At 39.3% G+C, this 25,916-nt stretch overlaps 2 protein-coding genes across 4 annotated transcripts in view; both read right to left on the reverse strand.

Annotated features, from left to right (window-relative positions):
* Positions 1–25,916, reverse strand: part of LOC131394410 (zinc finger protein 266-like) — a 194,388-nt gene that overhangs the window by 161,537 nt on the left and 6,935 nt on the right. For 2 of the 3 annotated variants that reach the window (XM_058525769.1, XM_058525768.1), the window contains exons 2-8: positions 18,593–18,681; positions 17,853–17,979; positions 16,945–17,025; positions 16,346–16,443; positions 15,498–15,546; positions 12,860–12,918; positions 7,800–7,935 (exon numbers count right to left, since the gene is read on the reverse strand). In XM_058525769.1, the coding sequence (XP_058381752.1) occupies positions 7,800–7,935; positions 12,860–12,918; positions 15,498–15,546; positions 16,346–16,443; positions 16,945–17,025; positions 17,853–17,979; positions 18,593–18,625 (583 nt within the window). In that variant the 5' untranslated portion in view covers positions 18,626–18,681. The remainder of the gene's footprint in view (positions 1–7,799; positions 7,936–12,859; positions 12,919–15,497; positions 15,547–16,345; positions 16,444–16,944; positions 17,026–17,852; positions 17,980–18,592; positions 18,682–25,916) is intronic. The other variant, XM_058525772.1, reaches the window with a different exon arrangement.
* LOC131394417 (zinc finger protein 135-like) lies at positions 12,990–15,398 on the reverse strand. The gene has a single exon (XM_058525781.1). It carries the CDS (start codon positions 15,121–15,123, stop codon positions 13,744–13,746), a length of 1,380 nt encoding a protein of 459 aa, XP_058381764.1. The 5' UTR covers positions 15,124–15,398; the 3' UTR covers positions 12,990–13,743.

A 25,916-nucleotide genomic window follows, 5' to 3' on the forward strand; every position in this document is an offset into this window, starting at 1 on the left:
ATTTTATTTTAGAGGTAGAAAAATAACAACAAAGTACAGTCATGCATTTCTTAACGATGGGGATACATTCTGAGACATGCATCATTAGGTGATTTTTGTATTTGTGTGAACATTACAGAGTCTACTTACACAAACCTAGATGGTATCACCTACTACACAGCTAGGCTATATGGTACTAATCCTATGGGACCACCTGCATATATGTGTGGCCACATATGTCATATATGTGCTTTGCCATCAACCAAAATGCCATTATGTGGTGCATGACAGGAAACACAACTAAACTAGAATGAAAGTAAAAATAAAGATAAGAATAGAAATTAACAAAATAGAACATTCAATTGGATTGCAGTGTGTGCCCCCAAGATTCATCTCATCTCTGGAAGCCCTAATCCCCAAGCTGATGGTTTCTGGAGATGGAGCCTTGAGAGGTAATAAGGTTTAGAGGAGGTCATGATGGTGAGACCTCCAAGAGGGTATTAGTGCCCTGATAAGAAGAGACACTATAGTCGAATTCACTGGGTTCATCTCTTGGTGTGTGCAGAGCAGGAAAGCACAACCAAGGCAGAAGTAGGTGAAGAAAAGTTTTATTGCTGGTCCAAGCAATGAAGAACAGCGGGGATAGCTCCCAAAGCAGTGTCTCTCTGGGCCAGCGCCATGGCTTAGCGGTTAAGTGCGCACGCTCTGCTGCTGGCAGCCCGGGTTCGGATCCCGGCGCACACCGACGCACCGCTTCTCCGGCCATGCTGAGGCTGCATACAGAACTAGACGGATGTGTAGCTATGACATACAACTATCTACTGGGGCTTTGGGGGAAAAATAAATAAATAAATAAAATTATTTAAAAAAAAAAAAGCAGTGTCTCTCCGAGCACACTGCTGCTGGAGAGCTGAGACACAAGGGAGCAGAAGATACCAGGTTTATTGGTAACAACTGCGTTAACAACCGTTTTCATTTAAGGTACGTGTGCATAGCATGCATACACGTTATTACATACATTGCATGATCTAAAAAATGGCTATTTGGACCCTCCCAGAGGAGGAGAATTTAGGATGCAAATGAGTTAAGGTAACTTCAGGATGATGTGCTGCACCCATTCATGGGGGTCTTGCTGCAAATGAGTGAGTTTCTCTGCAAGATAGCAACATCTGCAAAATGGGGACAGCAACTTCTGCAAAACAGAACACTTCTTGTCAGAAAAACATTTCAGAGACCATGTTAGTTGTTCATCAGATTTTCGGTAACCCTTTCTTTGCCTGGTTCCCTGGTCCCAACACCAGAGAGCTTGATGGCTTTCTGTCTGTCATGTGAAGACAGAGAGAAGGCAGTCATCTACAAGCCAGAAGAGAGCTCTCTCTAGGAACCTACCTTGCTGGCATCAGCTATTGGAACTCACCCTCCAGAAAATGAATTTCTATTGTTTAAGCCATTTGGTCTATGATATTTTGTTATGCCACCTGAGCCTAGCAACATAGAACACAAACCAGATATACAGTAGGTTAACCAAACCAATTTTCTTTGGAATGAATTAACAAAACTGAATAAATCTGAGCAAGATTAAAATAAGAAAAATGAAGAGTCACAAGGAAATGATAGTAGGAATGAAAAGGGGGATACAAAGGTATATAATTACAAAAGCCACAAATACTAAAAACATAAGAAACTATAAATTGGAAAATAGAAAATTTCCTGTAAAACATAACTTGCCCAACTGACTTGTGATAAATTGGAAAACTTAGCAGTCCAACAAGCATAAAAGTAATGTAATCCTTGCTTTTAAATTATTTCAAAATATGGGCCGGCGCCGTGGCTTAGCGGTTAAGTGCGCGCGCTCCGCTACTGGCGGCCCGGGTTCGGATCCAGGGCGTGCACTGACGCACCGCTTGTCTGGCCATGCTGAGGCCACGTCCCACATACAGCAACTAGAAGGATGTGCACCTATGACATACAACTATCTACTGGGGCTTTGGGGGAAAAATAAATAAATAAAATTATAATAAATAAATAAATAAATAAATAATTTCAAAATATGAAAACAAAACTAGTAACAATGGCAACAACTAATCCACATTCAGATGATTTTGCTAGTGAATTTTGACTTATATAAGAGCAACAATTCTCATATAGAAATTGTTTAGGAGTTTAGAAAAGGAGGAGATACTCCAATCTTTATACAAAAACCAGGCAAGAATAGAGTAAGAAAAGAATGTGACAGGCCAACATTCTTCAGAAATACTTGTAAAAATCTTCTGTAACATATCAGCACACAGAATATATTCAGGTATAAAAGATAATCTATTATGTCTAAGTTCAGTTTTCCTGGCATTACAAGGTTGCTATAACGTTGGATTTCTAGTTAACTCGCCATATTTATATTTTTAATCCATTTAATCTATATTTTCACTCACATATTAGGTATCTATCATAGGGAGACAGTTCTAGAAACTTGAGTGAGAACAGCAAACAAATATGATCATCTCAGAGGAATCAGGGGAAAGCATTTAATAAATTAAGAAGGCATTTATGAGAAAGCAAATTCTCAAACTATGAAAAGTAGGATAAAGCATTAACCTTGTAAAATCTACAACCAATACAGTGAATGGTAAAGATGGAAAGCATAGCCCACTAGCGTTTGGAAGAAGATAAGGACACTCTGTTTACTAACTCTAGTCATGACTGTATGGGAGGTCTTGTTTGGTCAGTAAAGCAAGAAAACACATGAATAATTTAAGGAATGAAATGGAAAAATAAAATTACCATTAATTACAGAAGATATGATTGCCTATGCAGAAAATTCAAAAAAACATTTTAAAAGTTAATATTTAAGAAAGTTGAACAAGGCTGCTAGATAAAATTCAATATACAAAGATCAACTGCATTTTATATATCAACAATCAGAGAAATTAAATTTAAAAATATACATTTTAACAAGAAAATTACAAAATGCTTAACAATAATCTAATCAAAATACGCAGAGTCTTTTTCGGAGAAAATGGTAAGATCTTGATCTCCTTCGAGGAAAACTTAAATAAAGGGGGAGAAACACTGTTCGTGGATTGGAGGGTTCAATACAGAAAACACACCATTCCCCTTAAAATGCTTTATTTAGAGTTTCAGCAAATGTCTAATAAAAAGTAGACTTACTATTATTAGAGGAGCCTCACAAGCTGATACAAAATATATACAGATCTCCCCACAACTTACTGATCACAAAAGAAAAATGGGAACTGCACAGTGCAAACACCGGACATTTGCACCACTTTACACCAGGTGATCAAAATTAACATCACCCATGATGGGAAAAATGAAATCACAGGCCTTTCTGTAGTGACACCCTGAAGTGTACATCTCTCTTTTGGTATTCAACCCAAAATTCAAAACCTGAATCTACTTGTGAGGAAACTTCAAAGAAATCCTAAGTGGCAAATGCTCTTGGAAATAGCTGTATTCTTAAAAATTATCCACAACATAAAAGACAAACACAGGTAAAGGAAATGCCTGAAACTGATTAAAGAAACAGGACCACTAAAAACAGTACATGACCCTGGACTAAAGGGGACACTTTACAACAAAGGACATGGGACGGCTGATGAAATAGGAACGTAGACCTCAGATCTGATAATACTCCTGTTCTTGGGAAACACACACTGAAAATATTAAGTGGTAAAAAGGCATGATGTATGTAACTTTCCCTTAAATGATTCAGGAAAAAAAATCACAGACACTGAGAGAGGGAGAGAGAGAATGAATCACAAATAAAATGCAGAAAAATGTTAAAAGTTAGGGAACCTGGGTCGAGCTATACTGGAGTTCTTTATACTAGTCTACCAACTTTTTCTCTATGTCTGAATAAATGTCAAAATTTTAAAAAGAAGCCGAGAATAGAAAAGACACACCTAAAGAAGAACAATGGCATAGGAAGTAGCTTTATCAGGCATTAAGAAATATGGTAGAGTTAATATAATACAAGTGGCATTGGGGCACAGATTAGACCAACTGACCAAAGGCACAGAATATCAAGCCCTGAAACATTCAAAACAATGTGAAATTTTTCAGTGGCTGATCCGACACTGCAGATCAGCAGGGAAAGTTGAGCTTTTCAATGTATGATCTTGTGAAAATTTTATGTCCATTGGAAGATAATTTAAATTAGACATATATTGATACCATATACAAGAAACAACCCTGATGGATTAATGACATACATTTGTGACCAAAGCTATAAAAATTTGGTAAGGCAAAGCAGTAGAACATATTTATAATGTCAGAGTAAAAAAAATTTTCTAAAACAACATAAAGGAAAGGTTGAATAAATATGCCTATGCTCAAATTAAGAAATCCTTTTCCTTAAGAAAATATAAAACAGAAAACAGAAAGTAGAAACTACTGCAGTCGTGTAACTCAGAAATGATGAGTTTCACACTGTCTAAAAAAAAAAGCCTTAAAAGTTATTTTTAGGGGCTGGCCCCATGGCTTAGCGGTTAATTGCGTGTGCTCCGCTGCTGGTGGCCCGGGTTCGGATTCCGGGCGAGCACTGATGCAAAGCTTGTCAGGCCATGCTGTGGTGGCATCCCACATCAAGTGGAGGAAGATTGGCACAGATGATAGCTCAGGGCTGATCTTCCTCACAAAAGTTTTTTTTAAAAAGACCTATTAGAAAAATCAGCAAAATATATGACCAGGTATTTCTCCAAATAGCCAAAGTAACTGTAAACATGTTCATGCCATCAGTAATTATGGTAAGGCAAATTAAAACTACAATGAGATATCATTTCACAACCACTTTTGGAAAATATTATAATTAACTAATAAGGGTGAACACGTACAAAGGGAATGAATCAAATAAACACAGAAATCAATAATGACAGCTTTCATAAACAGTTCGAAAATCACATAAGATAGCTATTTCCTTGTTATGGGCTATGTATATAAGTAGCAAAACTAGGAAGAGAACTGAAGAAACGGTGTATTTGTGCCCAGATCTTAATTTATAAAGGTGACTGAGTGAAGACATGAATAGGTTAATGCCATTAGAAGAAAAGTTTATTACTAAAAATCCCAAGAGAAAGGTCATGGGAAGGTGCAGGGCTAAATGGGGGAGCACCAGAGTCAGTCAGGAGGCGGAAGTGAGGGGAGAGCACGGGTCAGAGACTTTACTGGGGTGTCCACGGGAAAGGGCAAGTTAAGGCAGAGTAAACAGTTTAGAATTGGCTAGTTTGAATAATTCTGGCAGTCTTTGGAGAAAAGGGAGGTCCACAGTTGTCTGGTACCTAGTCCTGGGTTGATTTACAGCAGGGGAAATATTGGCTTTGTGTGTAAGAGCTAGATAATGGAGGTAGCTTTCTATGCCAGCTTTGGACTGCTCAGTTAACACGTGAAAGATGGACACAAAAGCATATTATCTTTAGGAATTAGCTAGCCTAGGGAGGGGCAGTCTCTCATCAGCCAACCTGACCCCCAAAATGTGAAAACATCATACTATACAGCAAGTTAAAATCATGATTAATAAAATTAGTCCCCTATCATTTGACATTATACTAAGGAAACTGTGGGGTGATGATAGTGGAGATTTTTAGAGGGGGCCATAAATTGCCCTAAGCAGCATGGAAAACATTTGATATGAGAGTAAGAAGGAGGAACACTGGTAGAAGAATAAGCAGTCATTGTAAGCCCACCCATGTTCACCTTTTTCATTATGTATGGCATTAATCAAGAAAAAAGATCTGAAAATTTTTTGGAGCACCTAATAATATCTTGGTGGAGCCATCACATGTGTTAGAAGTGTGAGTCTGACAATAATCAAAGTGGCAAGTCTGGTAGTGATGTTGTTGGAGGGTATGAACTAAGTCAATGAAGTATATGAAAAGATTAGTGGTTTTGTGTGTAACCAAGGGGAAGGCATATTCATAGTTGGAGATGCAGGACAGGAGGTGATGGTACAAAACTGAAAAGGTGTAGTAGGAGAAGGCCCCGGGAAGAGAGTGGTCCTCTCCCCAGGGGGTCAAGGGGTTGACTGATATGTCAGGTATCTCTGCAGGAAAGCAGGCATTTTCATTCATTGTTGGACTGGCACAGACACGAGCAACCTCTATCAGATTTCCCCATAGGTGTGGCAGTGCAGGGATGTAGGTTTTGGCGGAGAGCAGGGAGCATACCAGGATCATGGGCTACGCAGCAAGCTCAGAAACACAACAGAATCCCTAATATCAATAGTAAAATAGCAAAAATGGCATGTCCAGTTGTGCCTTAATTGACGGAAGCCAAGAGTGTCATGAACTGGGTGAAGTCTTCTCCAATGGCAAAGTCTTGGGCTGGGGTAATGTCATCTGAAGTGATGTCATTGCCCACAGTGAGCTTCTGGGGCAGGGTGATGTCATCTAGGAGGTGGGACTGGTCTCATCATTTGCCATGTTCCCTTATAAAAAGTTCAAGCAGTTTTGAAAGAGCCTATATGATCAACTACTACTATTGCTGTACTTATGCAAATAACTGGGGCAAGTTTATTGAAACTACACTTATTTTGTAAACTAATGAGTCTCAATTTGGCTACTGTTGGTAAAAATGAGGGTGATTTCAGAGAGAAAAATTATTTTTCAGTAGGAAGTATAATATACATTTGTGGATTTTGGATTCTAGTTCTGTTAATTATCTTTGAGGTATTTGTTGTCTATCTGTAAACTGGACTGGATCTTGAATTCCTCTAGTTTCCTCAAATATTTGGTACAGATCTCCAAACTAAGGTTTTTAATTTTTTCCATCCATTTCACTAGGAATCACTGAAAACTGAAACCACACTTTTCCCAGAAGCCCTGGAAGCTGAAGCTGGACAACTTGATGTAAACTTAAGAGAGAACACCATGACAGCCCATATTTAGAGAATCTTCATGCCTGTTGCTGTGTAAGCCACTCAAAATGTTTACCTGGACACCTGATGACATCATCAGAGACATTTCAAATTGCAAAAGATGCTTCAACCCTGACATCTAGAAATCTTCTTGATTGGCCACCCTCTGGGCTCAGGAATTGGATTATAATTTGCTCCAATAATTAACCTTGTTTTTCTTTTTGTTTCTCTAGAAATAATTCTTATTAAATACCTGGTTACTTACTTACACAGTATAGGCCTAACTTTGGGAGACCCTTCCTATGTTCTAGAGATGATCCAAAAGACCTGGATGGAACTCAAACTAAGCAACAAGACACTGTCAAATGTTCCTCTGTACCATCTTTCTCTTGGAGACTGGGTCCTACTGAAATCCTGGACTTCATCTCCGCTGGATGGGAGCATATGAGAAATGCCACAGGGAACAGGAACCATACTGTAGAGAAACATCATAACTAGGATCACCTAAACCTTGGCTGGCTTCATACTCTAGACACTGACTTCTCTGAATGGACAAATGAACCCCTGATAGACCACAAGTTACTGTTCAGAAGATGGTCTCCTAAGGATAAGTCATGAATGACTCCCAGGTTCTTACCTTACTTGTTGGACTATTAGGCAACAGGTTACTTGGCTACATCATATTTCACCTGAGGTTCCAGGCCCTAAACTTGATTGGTTTACAGGCCTCTTCTTGTGGATTCCCCAAAGATTGAGGCCCATTAGGGAGGGGATATTAAAATTTGGGCTATTTTGCTAATATGGGTGGTCATCTATGTAATTATAAAATGTGGACTTAAGTGTTGTTCCAAAGCCACTGATCAGAGTACTAAAATATTAGTCATGCAAAGCATACCTTGTCCTTCCCACCTGGTACCCAAAAATATTTTAAAATAAAGGTAGAACAGTTTCATACCTCTGACTCTGATCTTTGCCCTTTCACAGCAGGAAGTAGCTAGAGTGGTCTTCACCCCCATTCCCCAAGATTGAGGAATGATCATAAGACAGTGGGGACTGAAATCAAGCGTGAAGGAGTTAAAATCTTGCCTGGGCTAAAAGAAGAGAAAAAAAATTGAGATAAGCTTTGCTAACTCCAGTTGTGCATACTCAGCATAATCAACTGTTGTTTAAAACCAACCAGGTCTTTCTGTCCCTCCTTAGTACATGAGTGAGCTGTTTTTCCCAGGAAGTCAGGGTCCAAATAGTCAAGAAGAAAGGAGATTCACCCTCACAAGGCCAAATGCAGGCTGAGGATTAAAACTAACCAGAAAAATCCAGACAGTCAAGGAAAGAGAGATTCAGTCTTCAAGGCCAAACAGAAGCTGGTGGGAAGGCACCAATCAACAAGACCACACGTTCCCCCTCCCCTATGTAAAACCCCAAATAAAAACCCTTCCCTTTTTCCCTTTGAGGAGGTAAATTTGAGTTCTAAATCCCATCTCCCAGTCTGGCTGCCTTTTGATAATAATCCTCTTTCCCTGCCACAAGCCTGATGTTTTGGTGATTTGGCCTTCCTTCCCTTCAAATGACAAACTTGTATTTGCGTTCAATAACAGGTGTCCACTGACATATGAATGTGGTATATATGTACAATGGAGTATTATTCAGCCTTAAAAAGGTAGGGATTTCTGATACATGCTGCAATATGGACGAACTCTGAAGACACGATGCTGACTGAAATAAGCCAGACACCAAAAGATTAATACTGTGTGCTCTGCTTACATGAGGAACCTAGACAAGTGAGATTAGTAAATTCCCTTGGATTTAGAGAAGAGAGAAATGGGGAATTAGAGTTTAATGGGTGGTGAAATAGTGAACATGAAATAGTTCTGGAGCTGGATGGTGGTGATGGTTGCACAACAGAGTGAGTGCACATACCACTGAACAGTACACTTAAAACAGCTAATTTTAAGTTATGTCTATTTTACCACAATAAAAAAGTAAATGAGTGGTTATTATTAGTTTTAATTAACAGAGCCTTTCAGACCAGAGATCTGGGGTAAAAGAAGTTTTCACATCTAGTTTGGCTGCCAGTGCCTATGGCAGAGACCCTATCAGAAATACCTGCCCATAAACAGAAGTACCTCAAAGTGCTTAGGGTTTTATTGCTGATATTAAATTTATACATCGCCCAGTATCTTCTATTAGATGTTCAAATATCCTTAGGTTAAGATTTTCCAAAAGAAAAATGTAGAAAAAATACACCTAGTCCATACATCCTGTGAATGGGAAATTCAATTATTCTAGAACTAGTGTAATAAACTCTGCATCCTTTTCTCCTGGAGGCCCCTGTTTTGAAGCTCTATGGAGATGTAGAGGCCTAGGAAGTTCAGATAAGGAGATAGGTGAGTATTCTTGTTTGCTTTTAGAAGAAAGACCTGTTGTCTACATACAATTATATTTATATGCAGAAATATGCACATCAAAGACATCTAAGGGCCGGCCCCGTGGCTTAGCAGTTAAGTGCGTGTGCTCCGCTGCTGGCGGCCTGGGTTCGGATCCCGGGTGCGCACCGATGCACCGCTTCTCCGGCCATGCTGAGGCCACATCCCACGTACAGCAACTAGAAGGATGTGCATCTATGACATACAACTATCTACTGGGGCTTTGGGGGGAAAAAAAAGACATCTAAGAAAGTATCCTTCTATCTGTAATGTGTCAAAAATAAATGAAGGTTGTGCCAAACACAAAAACAAATTCCCAGATGAAACATTCTTTTGCATATAAAAGTAAATAGAGGCCCTCTTGAACCAACATTCACACAGTGCTCAGCAGATAGCTCAGAACTGCCACATCTGTGAGGACCCAAGTATGCGTGGGCTGAGTTAACATCACCCCAATGGCAGAAATTGTTTTCTTTCTGCAGAAAAGTCACAAAGGTTGTCTGGAGGTTTTTGCAGATTAAAAGACCCTGTGCACACACCCGTATAGGATTTCCCAAGACAAATCTTCACAGGGAATGACATCTTAACAGACACTGGGCTCTAGCAGTGATGGGAGGCCCCGCAGCCCCTAGTGGATGTGAGCAGCACACACCAGGACTCTTTAAGTGGGCCCCTCAGCAGCTCAGACCAAGCAAGCCCTTGACTCCTCCTTCAACTCCCATAATGTCCCCTTTGAGCTGGCCTCACCAAAGCTGGGCTGGGCTGGACCACTACCAACATGAAAGTCTCCAACACAATGGGAGGAGGCAGGACAAAAGCCCAGATGAACAAGTCACACCACTTCCACTTCCTGCCTGGGTTTTGAAGGGGGAGAGCTCTGAGGCTCAGGTTGTCAGTCAAGATAGACTACTTCAGACTGAAAAATTCTAGTTAACAACCACATGGATGGGCCAAGGTTGGCTCAGTGCAGGGGCTGGAGGCAGAAACAGTCTGAGACAAGGTTGAGTCTAGATGCAGGGCTTAGGCTGAGCTACAGGTGGAGGGCAAGGCCCTTACCTGGGGTTGTGGTTGGAGATGAGAATGTTCATCAAAAGCTTTTCTACCTGCTTCACCTCTGGTTTCTACAGCCTTTACAATGGTTCTCTCATAATGATATGCCAGCTAATCCATGAAATAGTCTATTTCCTCCATTCAATCAATCCCACCCTTAGATCTTTATTTCCCCTTTTTATTTACGTTGGACACCATACTAAACTCTATTGATTCCTTTGAATTGTTAATGTAAGGGCATTTTCTATAAACCTTTTAGTTTTTTTTTTCCAAGTAAGTTTTTGATTTTTCTGATTTTACCATATGGTCCAGGGCCTCCCATACTATGCTGTGAAATAGCAACAATACCAGAAATTCTTCACTTAGGGATGGTTCTCGAGTTTCTCTGGTAACCATGTTTCCTGTGTATTTCAGTAGGTGGCCATGATGGAGTTAATAAAGATCTTTTAAAATCCTGATTTCCCAACATTTTATCAAGAATTATTTATGGGGAGCCAGCTGGTGGCACAGCAGTTAACTGCGCACACTCCGCTGCGGCGGCCCAGGGTTCGGATCCCAGGTGCACACCAACGTACCGCTTGTCAAGCCATGTTGTGGTGGCATAAAGTAGAGGAAGATGGGCACAAATATTAGCCCAGGGCCAGCCTTCCTCAGCAAAAAGAGGAGGATTGCGACAGATGTTAGCTCACGGCTGATCTTCCTCACAAACACAAAAAAAATTGTGTATGGATGTTATCAAATGTATTTTATGCATCTATTGAGTTCATAACTATTTTTCTATGTTAATGTTTCACCTGTTGCTATACAAAATATTAAATGTTTATGTAGCCAAAGAAGTCTGTTTTTTAAAACAATTCATGGATTTCCTGCCTTGCCTTAAAACGTCTCTTTAAACTCTAGATATACATAGATTTCATATTTCCATCTTAAATCTACTTCTAAAGACATTTAAATCTTTAATCATCATTCAATGTTTTTGGCCTGTGGTGTGGAGTAGTGGATCCATTTTTTTTTCCTCCAAATGAAGGTCATAATTTTTGTAGTAGTACTTAGTGATAAAATATCCTTGACCTACTGACTTGAAATTCCATCTTTCTTAAACACTAAACTCCCATATTGTATTAGTATCTAATATGGGAGTATCTAATTGTATTAGACGCTTCTGTATAGTGTTATATGTACTTATGCCCATATCATAACCTTTGATTATAATAGTTTAAGTTTTAATATTTAATGATAAAAATATAAGGGTAGCTAATGTTTGTTACATCTTACCATGCTACATGTCTCAGAGACATTAAATTAATTATGTGCAGAACTTCCCAACGGTGTAGGTACTCTCATAATCTTCTTTTGGTTCTTGAAACAGCTTTATTCAGATATAATTCACATATCAAACAATTTATGCATTTAAATCTATACAACTCAATGCTGTTTACTAAACACAGGCTTGTGTAAAATTATGTTTAGAACCTTTTCATCACTTCAAAAGTAGCCTTTGGCTGTCAAACACCCCATTTCTCTTCTCTCTTATATATAGGTGAACAATCTTCTTTCTGTCTCTGTAGATTCATATGTTCTAGACACTCCTTACAAATGAAATCATATAATCTCTTATCAATCACTTATTTTCAGTTACAATATTTTTAAAGGCTCACTGTGTTGTAGCATATATGGTTCACATCATTTTGGCTTTTGGAGTTTTTTCACATGAATATGCCACTTTGTCAGCCACTGACCAACAAAAGCTGAGACCAAGTCTGCTTGATTTCTCTTGTATAGTGTGTAATGAGGCTGCTGTCACTAGGAGTGCAGGCAGCAGAGTGAGGCCAATCTGCAGGAGTGACTTCAAACACTATCCACAAGGTCTTAGACTCAGGCAACTGTGACAAATTCTGGTAGGACCAACAGGTCTTCTTTCAGATAATTACGCTCTCATCTAAGGCCAATCTATGACACAGGGCACAAAAAAGGTTAAGACTAATCTGATCTTTGGTATTGTTGCCAATAACTAAAGGGGGCAACAGAAGGGCTAAAGAATAACATACATACCCAATAATAAAACATAACATGACATACTCCTCCACATAAAAAAGATGTTACAAAAACGTGCACAGAATTCTTGTTTGGGATTTATTTTTAAGCTTGATTTAGATAACCATACAGTGATTTGAAAGTCTCAAGAAAGTGTCATCAAGCAGCTGAACGCCTGATGGCCATACCTGATGTAACCCAAGGCTGCTTGAGCAACCATACTATGTGAATTTGTACCACTGGAGCTGAAATAAGGTTGTGCTGTTCTCTCTACACCCAAGGTTCACATTCAGCAACTGCCAGGAAGGACGTCAAGGAAAGCACATTATTAGGATCAGCTATATTCACATGAATTTTTCTATTTCCACAGCCCATGGATGGAATGACCAACAAAGAAGCAGGTCATATCACTAGTGACAGCTGTTGCTTGACACAGACAAATGATATCACTGTTTTGCCAGGCTATGGTGTTGGGTAAGGTGTGAAAGAAACATTCACTATTACTCACCATCACCCTGTACGGCTTCAAGTTAAAGGCCCTCCCCAGGTGGTAAGGTGGTTGTTCATCTAAAAAGGTCATGAAATCAGACTGTTTCATATCAGTAGGTGTAATCTCTTTTTTCCCACTCATCCCATGCTTGACACTGACTTTTTATCTGAAAGGATCAGGTGTGAGAAGGACAAGGTAGTTTTATAAAATTTACACAGATGTATTTTAACCACTGCCTTGGCCAGTGTGGCTTGTTGTAAATGAGTCCAGTGAGCACTGTACATAGTCAAGCATTCACTGTCTTCAAAAAGTAAGATCATGTCAATCCAACAAGAGAATCCAGGTGGTTAGAAGAGGATTAAGTATAAATCCCGTGGACATACTTTTGACCAGGTTGCAACCTGGAAGGTGTAGCAACTAGACTGGCCTATCAAAAGCAAAAAAAGACATTATACGTAGGAACGGTCAGGGCCTACTCAAAAATGCTAAGAATAGATCTACAGAACCACCTAGAATGCTATGTACCTAAGAAGACTCTAAGATTCACACTCAGGGTAGCATTTCCCATATTTCCTATATTCAGTTTCTCTTCACCGAGAACTATCCCATGTTTATTAAGGATAAAAAAGAATCTTATGGAAAATGATGACGACTCTACAACATTTCTGACATTCATAAAGTTTTTCTCCATAGCGAGATCACAAGTGAACATTTGCAGAACAATTTCCCAAAATATATTACATCAGTTGAATTTCTCTCCACTACAAGCTCTCTCCTATGTAAGAAATATCATTTCAACAAGGAAACAGGAAAGGACCTCCCACGACTCTTAAAAGAATGGCTTCACTGTGAGTCCTTACATGGTGGGTTGTGATGAGATTCTGATGGCTTTCCCTCATTCCTTACATTTGTAGAGCAACTCTGCAGTATGGTCCTATCATGTCTCTGAAGCAAATTGAGGCTACTGAGGGCTTTACCATATTCCTTATATTGATAGGATTTCTCTCCAGGTGAGTTCTTTCATGATGCCGAAAGGAACTGTGAAAACTGAAAGATTTCCCACATTCCTTACATCTGTAAGGTTTCTCTCCAGTATGAGTACGCTTGTGAATGAAAATATACGAAGAACTGGAAAATGTTTTCCCACAGATATTACACTCAAAAGACTTCTGTCCAGTATGAGTTCTAAGATGTCTGTTACGGTGTGAGGAAAGAGCAAAGGCTTTTCCACATGTGTCACATTTAAAAGGCTTCTCTCTAGTGTCAGTTTTTATACGTTCAGTAAGGCCCGAGGATTGAGTGAAGGCTTTCCCACATTCCTTACATTCATAGGGTTTCTCTCCACTGTGGGTTCGCATGTGAATGTTAAGGTGTACAGATCGTTTAAAGCCTTTTCCACATTCTTTACATTCATATGGTTCCTCTCCAGTATGAGTACACTTGTGATTGATAAAGGATGAAGAGATGGTAAATGTTTTCCCACATATATTACATTTAAGAGGCTTCTCACCAGTGTGAGTTCTAAAATGGGTAGTAAGATGTGAGGAAGTAGGAAAGGCTTTCCCACATGTGTCACACTTAAAAGGCTTCTCTCCAGTGTGAGTTTTTATATGTACAGTAAGGCCTAAGGATTGAGTGAAGGTTTTCCCACATTTTTCACATTTATAAAGTTTCTCTCCAGTGTGAATACACTTGTGAATGATAATGTACAAAGAAGAGGCAAATGTTTTCCCATATATATCACGCTCAAAAGGCTTCTGTCCAGTGTGAGTTCTAAAATGTCTGTTATGATGTGATGAAAATGCAAAGGCTTTCCCACACATGGCACATTTAAAAGGCTTCTCTCCAGTATGAGTTTTTATATGGTAAAAAAGGCCTGAGGAATCAGTAAAGGCTTTTCCGTATTCCTTACATTCATAGGGTTTCTCTCCAGTGTGGGTTCGCATGTGAACTTTAAGGTGGAAAGAATGGTTAAAGCTTTTTCCACATTCCTTACATTTATAGGGTTTCTCTCCAGTGTGAGTACACTTGTGAATGATTAAGTACGAAGAACTGACAAATTGTTTCCCACATATATTACACTCAAATGGTTTTTCTACAGTGTGAGATCCCGAATGTTTAGTAAGATTTGAGGAAGTAGCAAAACCTTTCCCACATTTGTCACATTTAAAAGGCTTCTCTCCAGTGTGAGTTTTTATATGTTCAGTAAGGCTTGAGAATTGAGCAAAGGCTTTCCTACATTCTTCACATTCGTAAGGTTTTTCTTCAGTGTGACTCTGCATGTGAACACTAAGATGCAAAGAATGTTTAAAGACTTTCCTACACTTCTTATATTTATACAGTTCTAGTCCAGCATAAATTTGATTGCAAATACGAAGATATGAGGAACTTCCAAATGAATTTCCACGTACCTCACCAAGACAAGGCTTCACTACAGTGTGTGTTTTTACATGTTCAGTGAGATGAAAAGACTTCAAGTCTTTCCCACACTCCTTACATTTAAAGGGTTTTATTCTGGTGTGAATTTTATCATTAGTGTTAAGGTATGCAGACTATATAGAGGATTTTCTGCATTCCTTATATTTGTAACGATTGTTAGCAGTATGAGTTTGTACATGCACACCAAGGCTTGTGGACTGAATAAAAGATCTCTCACCTTCTTTCCATTCAGAGAGTTTTTCTCCATTGTGGGTTCTCATTGGTGCCTGAAAATAATACTTATTAACAAAGGCTTTCCCATTGTCACTGCATTCAAAGGCTTTCTCTTGCATGCTAGTTTTCCAGCACCCAATATCTGGAGTCAGGCTGATGGCTTTACCTCACTGATAAAACATACAAATTTCTTCTCCAGGTAAAGTTTTCTTGTGCAGAATATGGAAGCTATTTCCATACTGATTATCCTCACAAGTGTTTCCTCCATTTTAAGTTCTCCTGTGTGTCTTAAGGTATGAATGTTCACTGAAGACTTTCCCACATTGCTCACAATCACAGAGTTCCCACCCATTGTGGATCCTTTCCTGTTGGTGAATGGAAGAATGCTAATTCAAAGATTTCTCAGCCTTGATAACTAATACTACCTATCACATAATAGAAACATCATTACAATGATGATGATGATTTTTGTCATTTCCATTTACATGCATATATTTCCTTTCCTGTCGATTTCTTTCAGGCTGAATCATGGAACCTTTCAACAAGAATGATATGCCATCTACTCTAATTTTAAAAGTTTCCTGTACAATTTCATTGAATTGCATTAAAAACTCAATGTTTAGTTAGATAAGTTGGAAAGAGCCCTTCTAGGAATTTCGAGGTGACAACTTTCAGGCTAGATTTAAAATATTCTGAAATTCATCATATTCAGAATATCTCTACAAAGACATTGCTCTCTCAGGAGAATGGCACTTATCTCAAGTATCTATCACTTGTGCTCATTTTCTATCTAACGAAAATCCCAATCTTTTCAGAATGTAGAAAATAAGAAATATCTCCTTTCAAACTTACCATTACTGATCTTATTGTTTCTATCCTATTGGATGTATTCTCTCCAAAAATATCCTGCTGAGTTGCTGAGTCTTTGGTTTTAAGTTGTATTTCCCATTCTAAAATAAAAAAGAGTAAGAAATGTAGGAATCTGCAGAAAGAAATGTAGGTTAAAGAGCTAAAAACAATAAAGCTCATTTGTATTATTGTCAAATTAAACATACTAGAAAAACAAAAGGGCAAATTAGATTTGAGGAGTTTAGCTATATCAAAAATTTAGCAATGATGATGTGTAGTCAAAATTCAGTAGTTGATTAAAATGACTTAATGAAAATTAAACATAATGGGAAAAAGAAACAGAATACTACCAGGGAAACAAAGTAGGAAAGTTCTAGACAAAGAGCATGTATAAAAATGATAAAGTTAAAAAGAAACAGAACTGAGATCATAAGAAATTTTGCATAAATGTAAAGCAAGAACATATGACAAGCTGATGATATCCCAAACCTTCAGAGACCAATGCCAGCTTTCTAGAGAAAGTACATCTTAAAGTTTCCTCATTGTCATTCCAAACATACTGCAATTTTCATTGACTAGGGAAGTTCTTCACACTCACTCACCTTGGAAGACTCCTCCCTTCACTGTCCTCAACTTTTCTTCTTCCAACCAGGAGATGAGACTGGGTTTGAACAGCTGGTACTCTGTTCACAGGGAAAGATGTATTAATGGAAAAGTTCCCTGCAAAAGACGATAAACTTTCCCGTGAATCAACTCCTATATTTCTAATGAAAGCAGTAAAATTATTTCAAAAGACCTAAAAATGCAAATATCCCGTCTTTCTGTGCATCAAGATATTGGTTATCTCGGCCCCTGAAACCCATGTTCAGATGTATATATACATGTTACAAAGCATTAATACTTTAACTGAAATAGCAAAAAAAAGTAAGTGAAAAAAGTGATGTTCATTCTCATGGAGAAACCACTACACCAGCGGCTGTCAAACTTTGCTGTCCGTTAGAATCATGTGAAGTGTTATTACTAAAATGCATGTCTCACCCAAGAGTTTCCTTCACTATTTTATTATTTTTTAAATTTTTTATTTATTTATTTGTTCCCCAAAAGCCCCGGTAGATAGTTGTATGTCATAGCTGCACATCCTTCTAGTTGCTGTATGTGGGACGCGGCCTCAGCATGGCCAGAGAAGTGGTGTGTCGGTGCGCGCCCAGGATCCGAACCCGGGCCACCAGCAGCAGAGCATGCGCACTCAACCGCTAAGCCACGGGGCTGGCCCTCCTTCACTATTTTAAAGGTGGAGTCTGAGAATGCACATTTCCAAGAGAGTGATGTGGATGGTGTTAGTCCTAGAACCACACTCTTGCAGAAAGCAGACTAGATTAAAACCATTAGTGTAGAAACTAGTGTGTTAGTTTCCATTGTGTGCAGCTTTCACATCACCAATACTACAACATACTAAATACACGAAAAATATCTGTTCCATAAGAGGATACAGGAATGATGGCAGCCTTACCCACTGTGGTCAGGTTCTTGTAGTTCTCCAGCATCACATCTCTGTACAGATTTTTCTGAGTTGAGTCTAATAAAGTCCACTCCTTTCGGGTAAAGTCCACAGCCGCATCAGTGAAGGTAACTGAGTCCTAAACCATCACACACAAGCTCATTTCAGTAAAGAAACATTTCCACCAGTGTTCATCGGGGAATGAAGATGGGAGACGCAATGGCAACAAAAGGTTTCAAGGTCTCTCATCATGTCCCCCCCAAGGAGCAATTCTCCTAGGTACTCTTCTCTCTATCTAAACTCAATTATGGTTGATATCCTCCAGGTGTGGCTTTAATGGAATGTCTAACACATGAACTTATCTCACAACTGGACTAAAAGCTCTTCTAGTCTTATTTCCCTTTTGTAGCACAGCATTAAGCAAATTATAGACTCTTAACAGTTGAAGAGTAAATAAATTCTCTGAGAAATACACACATCATCTTCATTACCTGTCAGAGAACATAGCAAAACAAAAAAATATGTAGTTGCCATCATAAGAGACAATATTAGAAGGTAATTATCGAAATACTGAGGTTATTCACAAGAACTAATATGAGAGGTTCCATTTTGGGAGGGAATTCAACAGGGACTCAGTCCTTGAGTAGCTTGATTTCTTTAAGAAACTCTGGAGACAGATCTACCTAGAAGGAAATGTGTTTAATTGGTAGATGAAATGTGTCATTTTGCAGAAGGATATACTTTCTAATTACCTGAGAAATATTTGTCAAACTGTCAGTCACCATCCTTCCTGCCTCTATCTTTTCCTCAGGAAGGCAGAAGAGGTCCCTAGAAAGAAGACCTAAGAGAAAAGAAAGAAGGCATGAGGACTCAGAGATGACCATAATTCCCACATGCACAGGCCTGGAAGTCATTCCATTCTAGCTTGAAATTCCCAAATATCCCTGCACTCTCAAGAAAGCTCCCACAAATACACACCACTGCCATCAGATGTCAGAGTAGTCCTGTCTTACCTAGAGCCACAAAAGGGGACTGTGAGCCATGCTGCTCATCAGGAAAAGCACAGTGGGTTCATTTTAAAGAGAAGGAAACTTAATTCCTGAGGAATGTGACTGTTCATTTCTCAAGGCAATCAAATTCATGAATGAGAGTACGCAGCAACTATACCTAATGCACATATACCAGGAGCTGATTTAGAGAATAGCATTCTCTGGCCCACTTAACCTCATCCTAGGTAAACCAGCAACATGACTGCTCAAGCCCAGACCAAAGGATTCTATATTGCGCAGAGAGAACCAAAAAGCTACTAAAACAGTATGCTCTATACCAAGAGTCTCAGTAACATCAGTTGTCATTTACGGAGGACCATCTGTACCAGATGTCTCACTAGGAGCTTACAGCTCACTGATACATTTGGAACAACTTGAATATTTTAATCCACTCTTTCAACTCTAAATTCTATATGATCTAAACATAAATCAAGTACATCTGACAAATATTTAGTGTCCAGGGAACTTAGAAAACTTCAAATGTGAAAAATAATGTAAAATATCATAACTTTTTTATATTGCTTACATGCTTAAGAAAATATTTTCATTACATACTTATCTACACATTCTACTGGACAGCACTATTTAAGACTGTTCCTGGGCATATGAAAGGAAGAAAAATGAAATATTTAATTCAGTCAACACTCTTGAGGTTCCCTTGATGGATGTTGGAGAAGTTTGAAGCTCGAGGCCTCCTTTTAAGTTCTTAATGTGGAATTATTCCTTTATTCTTTCAGTAAACAATGAAGAAATTATGTCCCTGTGCTAGACGCTTAGTTGAGAGTAGTAATGTATATAAAAAATGTCCTAGGCATTAAAGATCCAACATCCCTATTGGAGAATAGAGACAATAAAGTAATAATTGACGTATCAATTCAAAACTGATGTGAGAAAACAATCAAGCAGGTGAGAAAATAACAAGTGTCCTACACACACACATAAAGCACGCGTATTCTACTGATTCCTGAACAAGAAAATGCAAGAAAAGGGAAATAATCATTAGGTCTTCTACATCTGACCCTAAAAGATTAGAAAAAGTATGTCAATGTTTATACAAAAGAACCAAGAAAACATTGAAATACTGGGAAGCCCCACAGGTCTTGGTTAGAAACACTCAAATCAAACAAGTTTGTGTTCTACCCTGACCTTGGGAAAGAGGCAATGCCATATCGAACTCTCCCCAACACTTGTCTGTTTTATGAGTTTTTTCAGACAACCACCTTTTCATTTCACTTATCACTTCCATTTTTCTACCCAATTGGCTTTTACATTTATTAATTTCTTCCACACACTTCCTTCATGTTTCTTAAATTGTCTTAACATTCTGTATTTGAAGGTTAACTTTTTGTTAAAAATCAATAATCTTTGCAGGGATATCAGCATGAGTGTGGAATGAGTTGTTCCCTTTGTCTCTCCCCTCTAAGTTACAACCAGTAGGACATCCACAGGCAAAGAAAGGACTCTCTGCACACACACTAGAGCATCTGAGAGATCCATACATTTATACATCTGAAGGCGGGTTGACTGGAGTTCCTGGATGTTGTAGAACCAGGGGAGCAGCAACGGCAGCTCCTGAGACCAGAAGTTCCAGGAACTGTGGCTGCACCTGCAACCAGAGGCTCCAAGAGCTGAGGTACCGAACAAGAATGGAAGCCCCAGAAATCCAGCTAGGCCCAGCTGCTGGAGGCACCAGGAATCACTGCAGGCCCATGACCGGAGGCTCCAGGAACTGAGATGATAACTGTACCCCAGTTCCCTCCGCCTACCTTGGCGGCAGTGCCCCCGATACTGGCTCTTCCAGCAGCAGGGGCTGCATCCAAGACCCAGAAACCCCAGGCAGCAGTGGTGGTGTCAGTCGCCTGAGAATCCAGGAATTGTGCTTGTGCCCAAGACCAGAGGCTGCAAGAGCCACAATGGCACTCATGGCTCAGCCCCTTTCCCTCACCAAACAGTGGCAGATGGCACCCGAAACCTGAGGTTTCAGAGACACAGTGGTGCCCATAACTCAGCCCCTGGTAGCATTGCCCCCGACACCGGCCCTGCCAGAAGCAGATGCTACATACAATACCCCAAGTCCCTGGTAGCAGTGGGAGTGCCTGTGACCTGAAGTTCCACAAACCACACAGCCACCGGAAACCAGAACTTAGGGAACCTCAGTGGCACTTGTGACCCAAATACTCCTCCCCTTGTGGTGGTGACTGTCTTCCATGAACCTGGGCAATCCAGCAGCAGTGACAACATTTGCAAACCCAGCATCCCCAGCTGCCGAACTGCTAACACCCTCAGATAACCCAGGAGCAGCAGTAAAGAGGGTACATTGGGCAGTAGCACCCAAGGACGTGGAGAGCCCACGTAGAGCCAGACAACAGCGACAATGGGGCCACTGACCCCAGTCCTCCCCAGCTGCAGAGGCGCCTGAAATTTCTACCCCCCCCGAACAGCAGTGGCACATACAGATCCAAAAAACCAGACATGGCAAAAATGCCCATGATCCCAGCTCCTGCCTCACTCTCCCTGTTCCTCTGCTGCACTAGGGGAACCTGCGACTCAGGTGACTCCAGAGGCAGCAGAGGTGCTCACACCCTGGTGAACCTGGGGACAACAACCACAACTGCAGCGAAATCATAGGCACCAAGGTACCTTGGGGGCAACCTTGGAGGCAGAATCAGCACAATGAGGGCACTGATAACTCCTCTGGGAGAGACAGTGGAGGATGAAAAGGTCAGGGTCTCAAATACAACCCGAAGCAGCCTAGAAGGAAAATAAACAAAGCTTACCTAATTAAGAAAAATGTTTCCTACCACAAATGCACGGGCAGAGGAATAACTCATTAAGCACCATGAAGAATAACAGTAACCAGGTAGCATAAAGAGAAAATGACATTTCTCCAGAAACCAATGCTAAAGTCATGGGTGACTGCAATCTAATTGACAGAATTCAAACAGCTGCCATGAAGAAACATGACAGCATACAAGAACACTCGGAAAAGCAGTTCACTGAAGTCAGGAAGAAAATTACTTAATAGAAGGAACACTTCACTAAAAAGAGACATGAACTGAAAAAAAGAATTCTAGAGTTGAAGAGCCCAATAAATGAGATTAAGAAGAAAACAGACAACACTGGAAACAGAGGAAACCACGTGGAAGAAAGAATTAGCAAGTTCAAAGACAGAAATCTAGAAATGATTCAGGTGGAAGAGGAGAGAGAACTAAGATTTTCAAAAAACAGAGCAATTCTATGAGAAATATCCAACTCTATTAAGAAAATCAACACAAGGATAATGGATATCCCAAAAGGAGAAGAGAAGGAGAAAGAAGCAGAGAGCTTACTTAAAGAAATAACAGCTGAGAGCCAGCCCAGTAGCATAGTGGTTAAGTTCGCATGCTCTGCTTTGGTGGTCCGGGGTTCTCAGGTTTGGATCCCGGGCACAGACCTATGCGCCACTTATCAAGCCATGCTGTGGCAGCATGCCATATATAAAGCAGAGGAAGATGGGCACGGATGTTAGCCCAGGGCCAATCTTCCTCAGCAAAAAGAGGAGGATTGGCAGCAGATGTTAGCTCACGGCGAGTCTTCCTCACTAAAAAAGAAAAAAAAAAAGATAACAAGAGACAAAGATATACATTATATAATCAGAGGGAACATTCTACCAAGAAGACAGAACTGTTATAAATATATATACACCTAACATAGAACACCTAACATAGAGGGAACCAAAGTATATAAAGCAACCATTAACAGACTAAAGAGAGAAAATAACTGCAACAACACAATAATAGCAGGGACTTGTTATGCCACTAAAATTGATGAAAAGATTATCCAGGCAGTCAAAAAGGAAACACTAACCTTACATGAAACTCTACACTAAATGGATTTGATAGAAAGATATAGAACATTTAATCCAAAAACAGCAGAATACACGTTCTTCTTGAGTACATATGGAACATTCTCAAAGATAGCCCATATGCTGGGAAACAAAACAAGTCTCAATAAATTCAAGAAGACTGAAATCATATCAAGCATCTTTTCCAAGTGCAATGGTATGAAACTAGAAATTACCTACAAGAAGAAAGCTGGGAAAGTCACAAATATGTGGAAACTAAGCAAAAGGCTACAGAACAACTTTTGGATCAATGAAAAAAATCAAATGAGAAACCAAAAACATCTAGAGACAAAAGAAAAAGAAAACACAAAATACCAAAACCTATGAAATACAGCAAAACTGGTACTCATAGGGAAGTTTACAGCAACACAAACCTACATCAAGAAAGATAACAAATGTCAAATAAACAATCTAACACTGCACCTAAAAGAACTAGAAAATAAAGAACAAACAAAACCCAAAGTCAATAGAAGAAAGGAAACAAGGAAAATGACAGCAGTAATGAATGAAATAAACTAAAAAGACAACAGAAAGGATCAATGAAATTTAGAACTGGTTCTTTAAAAAGATAAACAAAATTGACAAAGCTATCTGATAAACTATGAAAAAAAAAGGAAGGCTAAAAACGTAAAATCAGAAATGAAAGAAGAGAAATTACAACAGCACAGAAATATAAGAGAATACTACGAAAAGCCATACACCAACAAATTGCATAAACTAGAAGAAATAGATAAATTCTTAGAATCATACAACCTTCCAAAATTGAATCAAGAAAAAATAGAGGATCTGAATAGACCTATCACAAGAGATTGAAACAGTAATCAAAAACTTCTCCAAAAACAAAAGTGCAGGACCAGATGGCTTTTCTGATGAACTTTAGCAAACATTCTAAGATTTAATACCTGTCCTTCTCAAACCCTTCCAAAAAATTGAAGAACATGTGATGCTTCCTAACTCATTCTATGAGGCCAACATTATCCTGATACCAAACCAGACAAGGACAACATAAAAAAGGAAAATCAGGCCAATATTGCTGATGAACGTTCACATAAAAATCCTCAACAAAATAGAAGCCAATTGAAAAGAACAACACATTAAAAGGATCATACAGCACAACCAAGTGGGATTTGTGTCAGGGATGCAGGGATGGTTCAACACCCGCAAATCAACGTGATACACCACATTAACAAAGTGAAGAATAAAAATCAAACGATCATCTCAACAGATGCAAAGAAATCATCTGACAAGATTCAACATCGATTTATGATGAAAACTCTCAATAAAATGGGTATAGAAGGAAAGTACCTCAAGATAATAAAGGCTACATACCACAAACCGACAGCCATCGTCATACTTATTGCAGAAAAACAAACCTACTCTTTGATGAACAGGAAAAAGAGAAGAACGCCCTCTCTCACCACTCTTATTCAAGATAGTATTCAAAGTCCTAGCCACAGCCATCAGGCAATAAAAATAAAAAGACAGGATCCAAACACGAAATGAAACAGTAAAACTGACATTATTTGCAGATGATACGATTCCACATACATATAAACCTTACAGAATCCACCAAAAAAAAACTATTAGAAATAAGAAACAAATACAGTAAATTTACAGGGTACAAAATCAACATAGGGCCGACCCCGTGGCTTAGCGGTTAAGTGCATGCGCTCCGCTACTGGCAGCCCGGGTTCAGATCCCGGGCGCGCACTGACACACCGCTTCTCTGGCCATGCTGAGGCCGCGTCCCACATACAGCAACTAGAAGGATGTGCAGCTATGACATACAACTATCTACTGGGGCTTTGGGGGGGGGAGGAAAGGAGGAAGATTAGCAATAGATGTTAGCTCAGGGCTGATCTTCCTCACACACACAAAAAAACAAAACAAAAAAACAACATAAAAAATCAGTTGCATTAGGGCCAGCCCAGTGGCGCAAGCGGTTAAATGCATGCGCTCCGCTGCGGTGGCCCGGAGTTCACCAGTTCAGATCCTGGGCGCGCACCGACGCACTGCTTGGCGAGTCATGCTGTGGCGGCGTCCCATATAAAGTGGAGGAATATGGGCATGGATGTTAACCCAGGGCCAGTCTTCCTCAGCAAAAAAAGAGGAGGATTGGCAGATGTTAGCACAGGGCTGATCTCCTCACACACACACACAAAAATCAGTTGCACTGGTATATAATAACAACCAACCAGCAGAAAGAGAATGAAGACTACAATCCAATCTACAATCACAACAAAGAAATTACCTAGGAATAAATTTAACCAATGACATGAAAAACCTGTACAATGAAAACTGTAAGACATTCTTGAAAGAAACTGAATAAGACATAAAGAAATGGAAAGATATTCCGTGCTTGTGGAGTGGAAAAATTAACATAGTTAAAATGTCCATATCACCTAAGGAATCCCAATACATTCCCAATGACATTCTTCACAGAAACAGAACAAAAAGTCCTAAAACGTATATGGAAAAACAAAAGAACGCGAATAGCCAAAGCAATCCTGAGAAAAAAGCACAAAGCTGGAGGTATTACACTCCCTAATTTCAAAATATACTACGAACTTATAGCAATCAAAACAGCGTGCTACTGGCAGAAAAAGAGACACACAGATCAACAGAACAGAAACGAGAGCCCAGCAATAAAACCACACATCTATGGACAGCTTATCTTCAACAAAGGAGCTAAGAATACACAATGGAGAAAGGGAAGTCTCTTCAATAAATGATGTTGGAAAAACTGGAAAGCCACATGCAAACCATTATCTTACACCATACACAATAATTAACTGAAAATGGATTAAAGACTTAAATGTTAAGACCTGAAACCACAAAATACCCAGAAGAAAACATAGACAGTACACTCTTTGACATCGGTCTTAGCAGTATCATTTCGAATACCATGTCTACCCACGGAAGGGAAACATAATAAAAAATAAACCAATGAGACTATATCGAACTAAAAAGCTTCTGCAAGGCAAAAGAAACCATCAACAAAATGAAAAGACAACCCACCAACGCAGAGAAAATATTTGCAAATCATATATTCAAGAAGGGGTTATATATATAAAGAACTAAAATATATAAAGAACCCATACAACCCAATGACAAAAAAATGAAGAACTCAATCAAAAAGTGGGC

Source organism: Diceros bicornis, chromosome 30, assembly GCF_020826845.1.
Source record: "Diceros bicornis minor isolate mBicDic1 chromosome 30, mDicBic1.mat.cur, whole genome shotgun sequence".
Classification (NCBI taxonomy): domain Eukaryota; kingdom Metazoa; phylum Chordata; class Mammalia; order Perissodactyla; family Rhinocerotidae; genus Diceros; species Diceros bicornis.

Coding starts and splice junctions, on each gene's coding strand:
- LOC131394417 (XM_058525781.1), bottom strand. CDS start 15,123: ATGCAGAGTCACACTGAAGAAAAACCTTACGAATGTGAAGAATGTAGG.